Source organism: Bos mutus, chromosome 15, assembly GCF_027580195.1.
Source record: "Bos mutus isolate GX-2022 chromosome 15, NWIPB_WYAK_1.1, whole genome shotgun sequence".
Taxonomy (NCBI): domain Eukaryota; kingdom Metazoa; phylum Chordata; class Mammalia; order Artiodactyla; family Bovidae; genus Bos; species Bos mutus.
In genome coordinates, this window is record NC_091631.1 from 36,364,420 (window position 1) to 36,379,666 (window position 15,247).

Genomic DNA, 15,247 nt, shown 5'->3' on the forward strand with positions numbered 1-15,247 from the left:
CTATCACCTGCCACACTGGGAAAAAGCTTTCTTTCCCAAGGGCAGACAGGATCTCATGTGTCCAGTGTTCCCCTATCTGGTCTTTCTTACCCTCAAGAAATGGCCCATCCTGTCTCAGTCAAGTGACCATCTTTGCAACTTAGGTCTTTCCCCGCCCCCGCCTCAGCCTCCTCCTCTGGAAGGTGGGAAAATAACCCTTGTCTGCATTCCTCGCAAACAGCCATGGAAGCTCCTGGCACCACAGCGGGTAGGACCCAGGACCCAAAGCCCCTCACCTCTCTGGGCAGGCCTGGTGGGGCAGGCAGTGCTACAGCCCCTTCCTCTCAGATCAAACTGTGCTCTCCACCACCACTCCTCACAGCCCCCATGCCAAAGTCAGGGGCCCACACAGTTTTGTTTCAGGTGTTTTATTAAGTGGGCCATACTGCAGCTGGTTTGTAAGTTGCAAAACAACATAAATTTAACAGTAATAACATAGCCAGTTAGACTGGGACAGATTTTTCTTTCCTTAAAAAAAAATAGAAAAAAGAAAAGAAAAAGACTTAAAACATACAATGGAGGGTTAAATAAATAATACATTTTTTAAAAAAAGGAAAACCTGTTAAAACATGCTTATATTTACTTCTGTGCAACTGTGTGCCAAGAGGAAACGTGATTCTCTGCACGATGATATATCCCGGCATGTCACCTTCCCAAATAATACTGACAAAACAGAAAAGACGTAGGGCTGACTCATCAGTGCTTACAGAGGCACTACTAAAAATCCCTTTGATTGGAGTGTGGGGATTCCTGCTCAGCACACCTGTGTGGCCCGTGAAAGCCAAATATCTATAATAATGTTAATATAGAAAACATTAGTTTAAAAACGATGTGGAATGGCCTCATTAACTCGGCAGGGCGAGGAGGCAGAACTGCCCCACGTGCTGCAGGCTCAGTCCAGGGAGGCCGCAGGCTCCAGTGTGGCCACGGCGAGGGAGGGCACCAGCTTCAAAATAAGCGGCACCAACCTCATCTCCCTCTCCCTATCACTCTTTCACATGAAAGTGTGTAAAAAGCAAATCAGCAAATAAACTCTAAAATAGATTATTTATTCCAAAAATCCTCTACTTTTCTTTTTACAGTGAGTGTACATCTCCTCTCATCTCCTGCACAGCTCGCTTAGGTCCCTCTGGGAAGAAGGGGCGAAGTTGCAGGCGAGTCTCTGGGTCCTGCTGCTGGCTGGTGCTGGGAGGTCAGATATCGATGCCCTTGACCAGAGATGTCTCCAGCGTGATGTTGAACTCCTGCAGTGTCTGCAGCACGCGGATCAAGGAATTGACAAGTGTGTGGTCTTTGATCAGTGCCACATCCTCATACATGTGTGCGGTGATGGGGCAGTCGGCCAGCAGGGCGATCCAGTGGTGCAGGAGGTGGTCTCTGGCAGGGAAGGATCCATTCCGATGGGTCAGAAGGACAGGAGACAGTTAGCGAAAGCCCAAGGGGGAAACCTGCCCCATCACCTCCTGAACCAAGTATGAAGCAGGAGAAGCAGGTCTCTCCCCACAATCCCCGCCCCCTCCCCCTCCCCTAAGATCACCTGGTGAAGATGCCTTATAAGGCTTTAAAAGGCTCCTACTGGGAGGTACCCAGCTTCCCAGGTGGTTCAGTAGTAAAGAACCCACCTGCCACTGCAGGAGCCTTGGGTTCAATCCCAGGATCGGAAGATCCTTGGAGAAGGGAATGGCTACCCATTCCAGTATTCTTGCCTGGGAAACTCTATGGACAGAGGAGCCTGACCAGGTAGTCCATAGGGTCACAAAGAGTCAGACACAACTGAGCACAAGCACAGTCAGGATCTGCGTGGGGGCTACCCAGCCCCAGGAATGCCGATCCAAACAGACCCTGTCATCCACACAAGGCCTGCTCCTCCTCCCCTGCTGCCCCCTCTTCCCTCCAGACACACCATCAACCAGACACTACGTCCCCTCTGCATCACATCCTCCATCTCCTAGAACCTCACTCCTCTCCACAGCCACCACCACCAAAAATACACAACAAACTGACACACAAATAGCACCTAGCATGTGCCCGGCCCCTTTGTAAGAGACAACCTTCATGACAACCCTATGATGTGAGGGAGCTGCTATCAGTGCTATTATTATCCCCACAGTAGAGATGAAGAAACATCTACTGGTTGATGGAGATAAGCAGTTTATTCAAGAGCACACCGCCAATAAGTGGCTGATCTGCGATGTGAACCTTGTGACTCTGGTTCCAGAGTCTGTCTTTAACCACTATGCCAACTCCTCCCTTCCATGGCCTACATAAACCACCCTGTTTATCTGGTCTTTGTGCTCTCACCTGACCCCTGGAATAACCCTCAACAATCTTGTCCACTCTGAGGTGTACCATCCCTGATATCAAATGACTATCATTTCAGTCCCCTGATTCATCAACTCTGTCCCAGCTCCTCAAGGCCCCCATCCTACTGCCTCCCTTCCCACATTCTGCCTGCTAATTCCTAACCCCACATCCTCTGCTTTGTTTAGGGCCCCTCTGCTAGTTTCGTCTGCTTCAAGCTCCCTCCTGACTTCTATCCTTTTGTTAAGGCTCACCTCAAATGCCACCTCTTCCTCGAAGCCTCCTCTGGTCTTTCTCCTCTATGTTTTCAGCAAACCTTATCAATGAGTACTTTTTCAAACTCTCCCAAACTTCTGCTTTGTACTGTACTTAATTAGGACAAGTGAACTTCTAAATGGTAGGAACCATGTTTTATTTAGCTTTATTCCCACACCTTCCATGAGACCTACCATATTCAAATGTTTGTTGAAGGAGTGACTAGATACATATACTCTGCTTCAGATTTTACCAGGGGGGCAGTTTTATTCCTTCCCATCAAAATGTGGCCCTTCCTCCCCAACCAGACATACACTCTCATCCCCATACCCCACACACACATGGTACATGAAGGAAATTAAGGGCTTCCACCAAGCCCACAAGGCTTTACCCACCCAAGGGCACCTGTTCATAGGATACTCCCCACCCCCGGCACCTCCCCTGGGTTCCTGCAAGGCTGGCTGCCTGCACGCTGGGCCACGGGGCTGCAGTACCTGGCTCCCAAGCACACCAGCATCTGAAACTTGCCATCCTTGCCAATGTTCCGGGGATTATTGTTGATTGCCGTGACAAATCGGCAGAAGTTCCGGGCCCTCATATGCCAGTTTTCCTCAGGGACAAGTTCGTTCTGCTCCAAAGTCTCATAATAGGTTTGTGCTTTTTCTGTGAACAAGAGAAAAGCTTGCCAGCGACAGAGGCCTTCAAAACGAACCTATCCCTGACTGTCCTACCTCAGGCCCCTCCATGTCAATGCAGGTGAGAACAAGGGTGTTCTGATGTCCCTGGTCACAGTTCAAAATGATCCTTCTGTTCCCTAGCTCTGTGTTCTAAATTCCTTAATGTGACCCTTGATATAAGGATGGTCCTTTCTCAACAAAACTCCTGAGGAAGAAGCTTCTTGCATCAATTTCTCCAAGTGGATCTAACAAAGGGCTTGGACTTCAGTGCTATCAACTGGCATCTCAGACCTACAAGCAGGAAGTGTGAGGGGTCATGACTAGGCCCGTATTATATGTAACAGATGCCTGGAAAGAGTCTTTCCAATCCAGTTCACAGGAGATGAGGGGTGAATGGTGGGGTAGGGTGGGGGTAGGGGTGTTGTCTCATTACATTCAAGAAAAGCCAGGGCCACCAAACAACAGATCTAACCTGAGACTCACTTGATTTGGCTTCTAGATCTCAGACCCCGGTGGTCAGTACCCACACATTAGGCTGATGATCCCCTCATGTCTGCATGCTTTTCCCGACCTCAAATCCTAGCCCAACTCACCCAAAAAATCCCAAATGAAGACATTTTTGAAGAGCCGTGGTGACTTAAATCCATGCTGGAAAGCCTGTTCCAGGGCCGAGACAAGGCCACATTCTCCACAAAGCAACAGCGTCAGACTACCTCGCTGTATAAGGAAACAGGGGAGAGTGCCAGGCTAGCCTTCGTCAAGATGTCCTCCAACCACTACACCCCAAGCCCACCTCCCAAACCTGGGAGGGCAGCAACACACAGGCAGGGACCTTGTCTAGTCTCCCAGCACCTGGAAGGGCCCAACTCAGAGCAGGTCTCAGTGAAAAGCTGTTGAGTGAACAGATGATGGTTCTGGGTCCCCAGCAGGGGACAAAGCCAATGTGGCCACTATTAAGGAGACACAGACAGATTCATAAGACAAGAGAAATACACACAGCTCACTGGACTCTGCTATGTTGTCAAAATGTAAGGAAAACAGGGTAACCCTAGGCACAGGTCCCCGAAGGAAGGAATATGCTATCTCTAACTGAGGCACATCTTTGAGCCTGGAACAAGGTTATTCTCTCTTATTCAATATAAGGCCCTGGACTGGAAGGTAGGGAGGCTCACCTCTTTTTCAGGCTTATGGAAGTGCTTCACGATGCCATTGACTGCCTCACCGATGGACTCTTGGATCTGCCCAGTGTTCAGCTCTGATTAAAAATTAAGCAGATATCCAATCTCAGAGCTTAATAGTGCTTGGTTAACAGAGCAAAAGACTCAGGACATAGGGAAGGCCCACAGGAGAGGTGGGGCAGCCTGGACCCTGGGAAGAGTTGTGTTGCTCTTGGCTTACCCAACTTTGTGGAGCTAGCTCTTCTTAAAATCTTAGGACAAAAAGTAACAGCTAATACCTTGGAGTCTAGTCTCTAATAGATGCTAGTAAAATTTATTCTTTGCCCTGGAATTCTAGCAACCAAAAGAGTGCCAAGCCTTGACAGTGAAGCCAGGAACTTGATAGTGAAAACAGGGAAGGCCAGAAAGCAGACCCCTCTCCTCCATAGGGTCACATACAAATAGCACAGATGATCGGGCCTGGCTCCAGGAGCTCTCCCCTCTCCTCCCAGTCCTCTAACGGGAGTGCCAAATCCCTGCACTGCTTCATGAGAGGAGGGTGGCAACACCTGATGCTGCTTTGCAGAGGTGGTTCCTGAGGCAGCTGTGTAGGCGCGGATCTGGGCTCCCTCATCAGGGCTCCCAGAAATCTGCCCACTCTCCAGGCTGGGCAGCGTGAGGGCCCAGCCCCACCTTCCACTTACTGGGTCTGTTGTTGGGTGAGATGGTAACAAGCCTCCGGATGACACTGGGAGACTGCTGCAGGGGTGGGGTCCGGCACGGCCTCTCATCCACCTCAGGCTGGCATGTGAGCAGCTCCCCGACCAGAACCCGCTCCAGGCTCCCGTCATCCATGCCCTTCCCCAGCCAGCGGCCACATGGAAACCTGAGGTTCAGGCAATAGCCTGTCAGAGCTGTCAGCTCCTTCAGTGTCTTTCCCTTTGTCGATCTACAAAGGCCATCAACAAAGCCAATCCCTGGGGACAGGCTCTGAAACTGGCCTGGGACCCCTTGTGGCCCAGCTCCTCATCCCACTGTGTCGCATCAGGGAAGCCACCTGAGTGATGGGTGGCCTGGACAGTGGTAGCAGACACTTCCACTTGGAAAACCCTCCTTTTTTTCTCTTCCAACAAGAAGCCTCAGCCTATCACACCTAAAAGGTCTCCCTGAGAAGTCCACATACCCAGGCATCAAACACAGCCTCTGGTAGTACACCAGGCCCCACTGTCTCAGGACAAAGCTGAAGAACACTTACTTGTAGGTATGTCCGGTGATCTCATTCCTAACCATCACATATTCCACCAACCATTTGGCGTAGAGTCCAGAGTTATCATGGCCTATCTGCACAGTAGTGAGTTTCCCCAAGTTTTGGCACTGTAAGAGAACAGAGAAACAGGGATGACAGGAAGGTCAAGAAATAGGAGAAAAGTGCCACACTGCTCAGAGGCACAGATCTGACTGGCTGCCTGCAAGCTGCCCCACTATCTGCAGAGGCAGAGCTCAGAGCTCCACCTGCCACCAAAGCTGGCAGTACAGTACTATCTCATGAGGAATGATGCTGAGAAAGAAAGATACTACAACCTAGAGGAAGAACTAGGGCCAGGGAACAGAAAGCTCTGAAAGTGGCAGAGCAGTCTGAGGTCTCTGTGAATCCTTGGGTTCAGCAGCTGAAAGAATTCTTGAGAATTCCTCAACACACCATGGGCAGAGAGGTTTGCAAGTCCCGATGGGTACCTTCCAGCCAGAGACCATTTACACAGGGCAGGCTCCCTCTCCTTAGGTCAACCCTTGACTCTGGCCTCTGGTCATCCTGGGACAGGTCAGCTGTGCTGAAACATAATACTGTATAGAGCAAGGCCTCCATAAAACCCTGGAGGAAGGTGCCAAAGTAGTCCTGCCAGCTGAAACTCAGACCCCCAGAGCCTGGGGATGTGGTCCCTGGGTAACACATACCTCGAAGGTCATCTCTAACAGGTTCCTGGGAATCTGCAGGATCTGTGTCTCACCCAGTTCTCCTGAGATGCAGATCCATGGGTTGGCGGTGAACATAGAGCCCCCCAGCTTCTTGCTTGGTACGATCAGGATGTGGTAAGGAATCACTGTTCAGGGGAAGGCATAAGGCATTGCAGGGGATCAGGAATCCCTCCCGTACCTGACCCTGACCTGCCCCAGGTGTGCTGGCATGCCTGTGGCGCCTGGAGCAGCAGGGCCTGAGGCCAGTTTAGAGTATTAGCCAATCTTCTCAATCTCACTCCTCCCAGGGTTATCACCCAAACATCCACACACAAGCCCATCTGTGAGCTGAGAGCTAAGAAATACTGTCCCTTAAACATGATCGCCAACTCAACAATGTACTAAATGGCTTTTCAGAGCACTTTTCTATCTGTCATCCCAAGGACTCTGGTAATAATCTCCAGAGAGGCCAGGCAGGTATCACAATCCTCTCCTGAGGCACCAAGAGGGAAACAGTTTCCCTCAGGCCTCCTACTTTCCAGTCCAGTGCTGCTTCCACCAAAGCCTATGACCCTCTTCCCTGGGGAGGAGAATGAGTGTCATATGAAAACAAGAGTCCACAATGCTGAGTCACTAGCCAAACAACTGCTGCTGCTGCTGCTGCTAAGTCGCTTCAGTCAGGTCCGACTCTGTGTGACCCCATAGACAGCAGCCCACCAGGCTCCCCCGTCCCTGGGATTCTCCAGGCAAGTACACTAGAGTGGGTTGCCATTTCCTTCTCCAATGCATGAAAGTGAAAAGTGAAAGTGAAGTCGCTCAGTTGTGTCTGACTCTTAGCGACCCCATGGATTTCCAGGTAAGAGTACTGGAGTGGGTTGCCATTGCCTTCTCAGAGCCAAACAACCAACCATGGGCAAATTCAGACTCACTTCAGTTCAGTCGCTCAGTCATGTCTGATTCTTTGCGACCCTATGGACTGCAGCAACTGTTTACCTAACAGAGCATCCTGGCACCAAAGAACAAAGAGGCTCCAGGGGCCTTTCTGAGACCATTTCAAACCTTTTTCCTCACTCTGCAAATAGGGAGATGAAGGCCCACTGCAGGGGCAGACACTGCTCACAGATCCATAGTGAGTTAGGGCAGAACAAGGCCCAGACCCAAACCTCCCAGAGCTGTCTGGAGTTCTTCCTGCTACTTCAGGAGCTGTTTTTCCCTGAGGGCCAGTCTGAAACTTTCTCTGATATTGAATGACTTTCTCAACCCAAAACAAAAGGGAGATTTCTTTACAGGTGTGCAGAGCGGGCAGTGAACTTCACCATCCCCACCCCATTCCATCTTAGGCCCCCAGAGCTGTGAGCAAAACCACAGTGATAACACAATGGCCAAAAGTATGAGCATCCTAGTTCAAAACAAGAAGAAACTTCAGAGAAAAAACAACCTCCAAGGAGGGCTAGTAAAGACCTCTCTCCCCACAGAAGAAAGGACAAGTGATCCTCTTCTTTATCTAAAAAGGGGATAGTAAGTTAGCCTCGGACAGGTTCACGAAGACTGGCAATGGGAAGGCTAGTGGGGAGCACAGGGCCACTCACGGATAGTCGTGAAGACATTGGTGAAGCAGAAGTAATCGACGGCATTGAAAGAGAGGAGGTGATAGAGGAACTGCTCCTTCTCGTCGTCACAGCGCAGGAAGGCGTAGCGCTTGTAGAGTTTTCTGTCGGAGAGGAGGTAACACATCAGTCTCTCAGCCCAAAGCGGGGGAAAGAGGCTAGAAGTATTCAGTTCTGGAGGGAGATGGCTAAGGAAAGAACATGAGGGCGAGCCTCAAAGTTCTGTAGCCACCTAAAAAAGGAACAAAGCCAGCAACTCCATCTGAGGGCTAGAGCGAAAGTGGCTTAACCTACAGAGGAACAACACAAGCCAAGCTCTACTCGTGTCCGAGAGCTGACGTTATTATAAAGTGTCAGAGGTTGTGGGACCTCTTTCCTAACCTGAAGGCTTCTACAGGGCATCATCCTAGTGTGTATCGTGCACGTAGCACTGGCAGGAGGTCGTGGTCAGCATTCCTACTAGGGCTAGTCTCAGACCCTCAGCAGGCCTGAGACCCAGAGGTCGGAACACTGCTCTGAACATGTCAGAGGCAAGGAATGGAATGATCCAGGTCACAGATAAGGAAAAGCTGTACAGAGAATGTTCTTACCCTCTTTTCAAACCTCCTCCCATCCCTATCCGTCCATTGCTCAGTCCTCTGCTGGACACTGCAGGCACAGAGGGCCTGTCTTTCCCAAGTATCAGGGACACAAAAAGCCCAATGCAGAGGAGCACAGCACAGAGAAACACACAGAGAACAAAGCAAGGTCCCTGTCCTGCCTGTCCAGACTGCCGTCACCATGCCAGAGAAGTGTGGGATTCAGCAGACCTGTGAGGGTCTACCTAGACAGTTTATACAGTTCTTCACACAGATAATTCACCAACCCAGGAGCCAGAGAGGGAAGCCTATCCTCAAATACAGTCTAGATGAATAAACCTGCTCAAGGCCACAATATATAACATAACAAGTTGCCAAATAAAAGGCTCTAAAAGGTTCTCTCTGGAAATTGAAAGAGCCATAAGCTTTGATGGTTCTAGAACAGAAGGGGCCTGAAGGACAGTACACATTCAGACAGGGGTTGCAGAAGGAGAAGGACAGGGTATAAAAGCCAGTTTGGCTAGAGTTGGGGGCTCGGGGAAGTAAACAGCAAGAGACTGAAAAGTCTGGCCAGGGTAAAATGAAGGCAGGCCTAAATATTCAGGCTAAAGAGTTTGCAATCTGCCCTAGAAATAATAGTTTTCTTAGGGATAAAGGGAAAGACATGACCAACTTCAAGAAATTTAAATTTAGCACAGCTGAAGGGTGAAAGTGGCATGAAAGTGAAACCCAGGGAGTGGCAATAAATAAGGAGACAGATGGAACAGCAGCTAAGGACCTAAAATGTGTACGTGGGAAGTAAAGCTAAGCAAGGAGTCACACGGACTCAAAACCAGGAACCTAAGCAGGGAAAATACGTACAGGGAGAGGTGTATGGTTCACACCTTCAAAGAAAGCAAATTTTGTTTTATTTTATTTTTTTGTATTAAAGTATAAAAAGGGACAGAGAAAGCTTCTGACATAGACATCAGAAGGGGGCAGAGAATGCCCCCCTCACTAGTCTATGCAAGGAAATTACATACTTTTTAAATTAGTTATAAATCAAAAGAATGTCTCAAGTTTGTAAAGATCTTACTAGACCCACTCGCATAATTTATATTTTAAGATAATAGGATTAGCCAGAAGGTTTCAGGAAGGAGAAACTGTCCTCAATCAGGATACACTGTTGTTATATAATCATTAGTAGGAGTTTAAACTGAATTGTTTGTTGTGTAATCATCAGTTCCTGGCTTAAAGAAAAAAATGTTTTATGTGACTAAGACTAAGGAATGTAGAGGGAAAAAAAAAGAAAAAAGATGTTTGTCCTTTCCTTCTGAAGAATTTCAGACCCCCACCTCTGCTTTGAGAGCCACAGACCCCTTTCTCCTCCTCCGGTACCCTGGACTTCTTATCAACCCACCTAGGAATTGACTCTCTCACCCCTTCTCCTTTTACCTTCCATCTTTCCCAGCATCAGTTTCTTTTTTTTTTTTTTAATTTATACTTTTTTAAATATAAATTTATTTATTTTAATTGGAAGCTAATTACTTTACAATATTGTATGGGTTTTGCCATACATCAACATGAATCCACCACAGGTGTACATGTATTCCCCATCCTGAACCCCCCCTCCCACCTCCTTCCCTGTACCGTCCCTCTGGGTCATCCCAGTGCACCAGCCCCGAGCACCCTGTATCATGCATTGAACCTGGACTGGCGATTCATTTCACATATGATAATATACATGTTTCAATGCCAGTCTCCCAAATCATCCCATCCTCGCCCTCTCCCAGAGTCCACAAGACTGTTCTATACATCTGTGTCTCTTTTGCTGCAAAGAAAGCAAATTTTAATAAGTGGCAAACAAGTAACAATAATGATAACACACCCCACCTGTGGTTTAAAAAAAAGGAATGAACAAGTCTGTAACAAATGCTATGGGTGCCTGGGGAGGAATGGACCAGGTCGCTGGGGTGTCTGGGCAGACTTCAGCAAAGAAAACTTGTGACTAGGCCCTGAAAGAGCTTAACACATCCTGAGAAGTATGAGGGGTCTGAAGTGGCTGGAGCTGTAAGCAAACTGAGAAAAAAGATGAGAGGGGTAGGATGGAGGAGTAGGTAGGTTTTGATGAAGTACCTCTTTCTCTCTCCCTATACCCCACCCAAAATGCAGTCTGTGGCAGCAAAACTCTCCTCATTTTTCTAGTCACTGAAGTAGCACAGGGGTCAGAATATCATGTGAGAAGTTACTATGTAGTAAATTAATTCTGAGCTGTCCTCCAACAGGGCCATAGTTTTAAAAAACCAAAATTAGCCTCCTCACCAAGGTCTGGGCCCTGTCTGCTCCTGCCTAGACCCCTAAGTTCACAGCCCTAGACCTACCTACTGCCTTGGAGTCTATCATACAGTTCCTGGACTGGGCCCCCTTTCAGCTACCTCTGTACCCTGTCCTCCTGCCAACCTGCAGCCATCTCCTAACAGACAATGCCCACCCTACCCCACAGGAATCTCTCCTGTCCTGTCAGACCCCAGTGCCCACACAGCCACAGATTTTTCCAGGACACACAACTGGCCTCTAGACACTGGTATGCAACTGACTCCCTCCCAAACTCCAGGCTTAAATGTTCACTTGTTTTCTTTTAGTTGTCTCCCAATCTTCAAATTTTATTCCTATACCTTTTCATCCTTAAAGGGAATCAAATTCAATAACTTTAAGAAATGCTATTTCATAACCTCTCAAAATGAGCTCCCTAACCTATCAAGCTTTTGAAACTAGTCTCTTGCTGTGGTTTAAACATACAATAAAGTCTTAAAAAAAAATCACAGTTTCACTTTAAATAAAAACAGAGTCTGCAGTTTTAATCAATTCACTTACACAAAATTTCCCCAAGGTCTGCTTCTCTGCTTTATCATCAACAGGCAAGTCACATACTAAAGGATACCATTAAAAGATGCCCAAGGAAATGCCAAAAAGAAAAATGCCCAATAGATTTGCTGATGATGAAAGAATCAAACGTATTATATATAGGAAAAGACTGAGAGATGGTAATCAGAGAAGGGGGACAGCCTTCTTCTCCCTCCTGCTCTAGTAACCTGGGTACAGAATGAACACAAACATAAAATCAAGAGAAGGGAACTGTAGGGTTAGTGGTTCTAGGAGCAAGGAAAAGTGAGAACCTAGCTACTTTGGGCTGGCCCTAGGCTCAGGAGAGAACAAAAAAGATAAGCGGATATATTAGAAGTTTCTTTTTAATTCTCCAATCCTTTCTCCCTGAAGACAAGAAAGAGACCAATAAAACATCCTATGCCCAGGAAGTATGCAGGTCATTTGAGTGCCACAGAGAGGAGGACCCCCAAAACTCTGAGGTACCCAATGAGGATTCCATTCTTCTCATTACCTCTGCAAGAAAGCTATTTGGGGAGGTGAGAGATGCAGGTTGAGAAGATAGGAAGAATAGATAACAGATAATAATAGAATTATTCTTCTACAGATAAAGAAGAAGAAGAAATGCTGCATCACAAAAATCACCCAAACAAGAAAAGTCCTCCCATCTTTATGGGAACTGACCCAAGGTAGAACTCAACAAGAGCTCACTGGCTGACCAGCAGCTGAAGGAGCCAGAATAGACCATAGGAGGTCCCATAAAAGGAACCAACAGCCAAAAGGGAGGATCAGTGCTTCCTGTAGTGGTTGTGGCTTAGTCTCAAGAATCCAGGCCTTCAGAACTCAGTTCAGAGAGCACCCAGTCAACTGCTTGTCTGAATGTTCCTACTAAAACAAGCATGCTGTGTTGAGCGCTGCCAAAGAGTTATTATTCAACAACAGGAAAACAGAAAACATTTTGCAGCATAAGTGCACAATAGTGTTCTACACAGAAAGGAATAAAGAAAAAGAAGAAATGCTGCAAAACCTTCACATGCAATTTGAGTTTAGGTGAATTCAGCAGCAATGATACACCACATACTCTCCTTTCCCGTGGGTTTCCAATCCCTCCCGCCACTCCCAGGAGCTGGTTCTACTCCAAGTGGAATGGCCTTACTTGGTGAGCTCATGGTCTGAGAGAAGCTGCTTCAGGTGTCTAGAAAGTAACTTTTTTTCCATGGACAGACGCACCCACGCTCTGGCTTTTCCCACATCAGTCTTGATTTCCCCAATGTTCTGGATGTGCCTGAAGGACAAATGGGGAAAGTGAAGTGGAGGGTGGGGTGGGGAATGAACTCACTACCAACACCTCCCCTGTAACGCCAAAGGAAGTCTGGTGAGGCAGTCCCACCCCGTCCTGAGAGACTCCATCTCTCTTGTTCTCAAAATCCTGAGCTTCCATGAAGCTTTGAAAGATAGGCTCACCATAATTTAGGGAGTTGGTGAGGAAGACAGTACAGCTTTCAAAAAGCAAGGCTAACCCCAGAGCTCTTAGGCCTTGAAACACTCTGGTGTAATTCTCCAAAAATGTATGGAAACACAACTGCTTGTACAGCTCTACAAATGCATCATGAAACACAGGACCAATGAGGAGGCCTCCTGGTTAAATGAGAGGTTGTAGAAGCCCAGGTCACTGAGACTCTGCTATTTAAAGTGGACTCCTAAGCAGCAACTGAAAACAGAATTTGAGTGGCTAATTACAAATGAGCCCAGACTGACCTCATATCCTGAATGAGGGAGATTCTCAGGGGAGACATGACGGAGCTGGCATCAGACTTCCTCCGCTCTGAATCAAGAAATATTCCTAGGGAAAAAAAAACGTTGCTTAAGTCCAAAGAGATCTGACTACCGAAATAGCTAAGTACTCTTCTTATCTCAAACCACAAATCTCTACAGAAAAAAAGCTGGTTACTTTGAAAACACTTTAATCAACCATTTCATGAACATTAAGTACCTATTAGGTACCAGATTCTATACTTTTATGCATGTTGTATCACTTAATTCTCTAACAACTTATAAAATAGCCATGGACAGTATCACAGAGGAGAAAACTGAAATTCAGAGGGGTGGGCTGCTTTGCCCCCAGTCAGCAAGTAGCAAAGTTGGGACTGGAAGGAACACAGATCCTCTGGCTCCTAATCCAACATGTTCTCATCATAATCCTTGAAAGCAGTGCTTCTGCTCAGAGCTATACTCATGTCCTACTCCTGCCTCAAAATGGACTACAGAAAGACCAAGGGAATGTGTAAGGAATGCTTAGGACTTCTAGACACAATACCTGTATATCCCCATGTCTAGCCCAATGTTTAAAATTAGTATCCTCATTATTCAGCTGCTGAGACTTTGCGGCTACACTTTATCCCTTGGCAATAACTTCCATGGCCTTCCTAAGAAGATTCTGTTCTCATACCCAGCAAGTGGACTCAAAAACTCCTTATGAGGTTACTCAGGGAGCTTTTGAATCTGGTTTTTTGCCAACTATTGATATTTTCCCCATGTGCAGTGAGTGCTTGTTGAGATCAACTAGTTCAAGGGCAAAGACAACAAACACTGAGTTCATGACTACCTTTTCACCTCCACTTAAACTGATTTTTACCATTAGGACAAGAACATTTAAGAAAAGTAAACAAACTCCCTGGCAGAGAGACGAGAATGAGGGATGGTATGAAGAGGAGATGCTGCCAAGAAGAAAAGGAAGAAGGGAGACAGTCCTGGAAAAGACACTGCACGAGGTTATAAAGAACAGCAGACCAGGAGACGAGAGGCCTGACTCCTGATCTGGCCTCTTCTATCAATTCACTGTGTGATCTTAAGTAAATTCAATTCCTCTCTGGATCCCAGTTTCTGTCTCTTGTAAAATAAGGGGACTGGACTAGATGATTTCTGGGGTCCTTGCCAACTTTGATATTTTTTATTAAACAGAAACAGAAAGCAACTTCAAGGGATCATGCATACCAGGCCTGGACTTTGAGAAGTTCCAAGGCAGGACACTGACAAAAAGGCTCTCTTAAGTGATGGGAAATCATCTCAATGCTCATCTCAGAGAAATAAAACAAAAGAGTCTGAAAACACTTGCTCCAAACACAGGACATCAGTATCAATCCAAATTCATTTAAAATCCAAATTTATTCTAAGGGTGGCCTCTTGCTGATATAAATCTTCTATCTCACTGATCAAAAGTGTATGCTGCTGCTGCTGCTGCTAAGTCGCTTTAGTTGTGTCCGACTCTTAGCGACCCCATGGACTGCAGCCCACCAGGCTCCTCCGTCCGTGGGATTTTCCAGGCACGAGTACTGGAGTGGGGTGCCATTGCCTTCTCTGTCAAAAGTGTATAGAAACACATAATAAAAGCAAACCCCACAACCTTGGCATGTTCTGTGGTCCAGAGAGCCCTGTGGCTTAAACACTACAGAGTGAAGGCTTCATTGACGTGGAACAGTCTGCTAAAGAGGATCACTTCAGTGGGGGACGGGAAAGTGAGTGGAGGGAGCTTGCCCAATGGTGCTAAGACCATCTTACCTGAGGTACTGAGGCTTCCTGATGTGAGTTTTCTCTGCCGGTTTTCCTGATAATGTAACAGGTGGGACCACAAGGCTGATTTCCCCTGGAACCAATGCAAGGGAGAAATATCTATCAGTTTAGATTTCTAAGGGTAAGTCATCTAGTGAGCAAAGTCAGAGATAATTTGAACATACAGATGTGGGCTTTTGCTAAAAAGTATCTGTCCTATTTTTTTTTTTTAATCTGTCCTATTTTTTATCTCAATATATACCCAGATG

At 47.1% G+C, this 15,247-nt stretch overlaps 1 protein-coding gene across 2 annotated transcripts in view; it reads right to left on the reverse strand.

The window, feature by feature from the left end:
• Nucleotides 1-381: 381 nt before the first annotated feature.
• DENND5A (DENN domain containing 5A) overlaps nt 382-15,247 on the reverse strand; it is a 94,243-nt gene continuing 79,377 nt past the window's right edge. The window contains exons 13-23 of one of the 2 annotated variants that reach the window (XM_070383904.1): nt 14,988-15,072; nt 13,188-13,272; nt 12,586-12,714; nt 7,972-8,093; nt 6,383-6,528; nt 5,685-5,803; nt 5,134-5,315; nt 4,445-4,527; nt 3,866-3,989; nt 3,124-3,258; nt 382-1,416 (exon numbers count right to left, since the gene is read on the reverse strand). In XM_070383904.1, the coding sequence (XP_070240005.1) occupies nt 1,337-1,416; nt 3,124-3,258; nt 3,866-3,989; nt 4,445-4,527; nt 5,134-5,315; nt 5,685-5,803; nt 6,383-6,528; nt 7,972-8,093; nt 12,586-12,714; nt 13,188-13,272; nt 14,988-15,072 (1,290 nt within the window). In that variant the 3' untranslated portion in view covers nt 382-1,336. Of the gene's footprint in view, nt 1,417-3,089; nt 3,259-3,865; nt 3,990-4,444; nt 4,528-5,133; nt 5,316-5,684; nt 5,804-6,382; nt 6,529-7,971; nt 8,094-12,585; nt 12,715-13,187; nt 13,273-14,987; nt 15,073-15,247 lie in introns of both variants that reach the window. The other variant, XM_070383903.1, reaches the window with a different exon arrangement.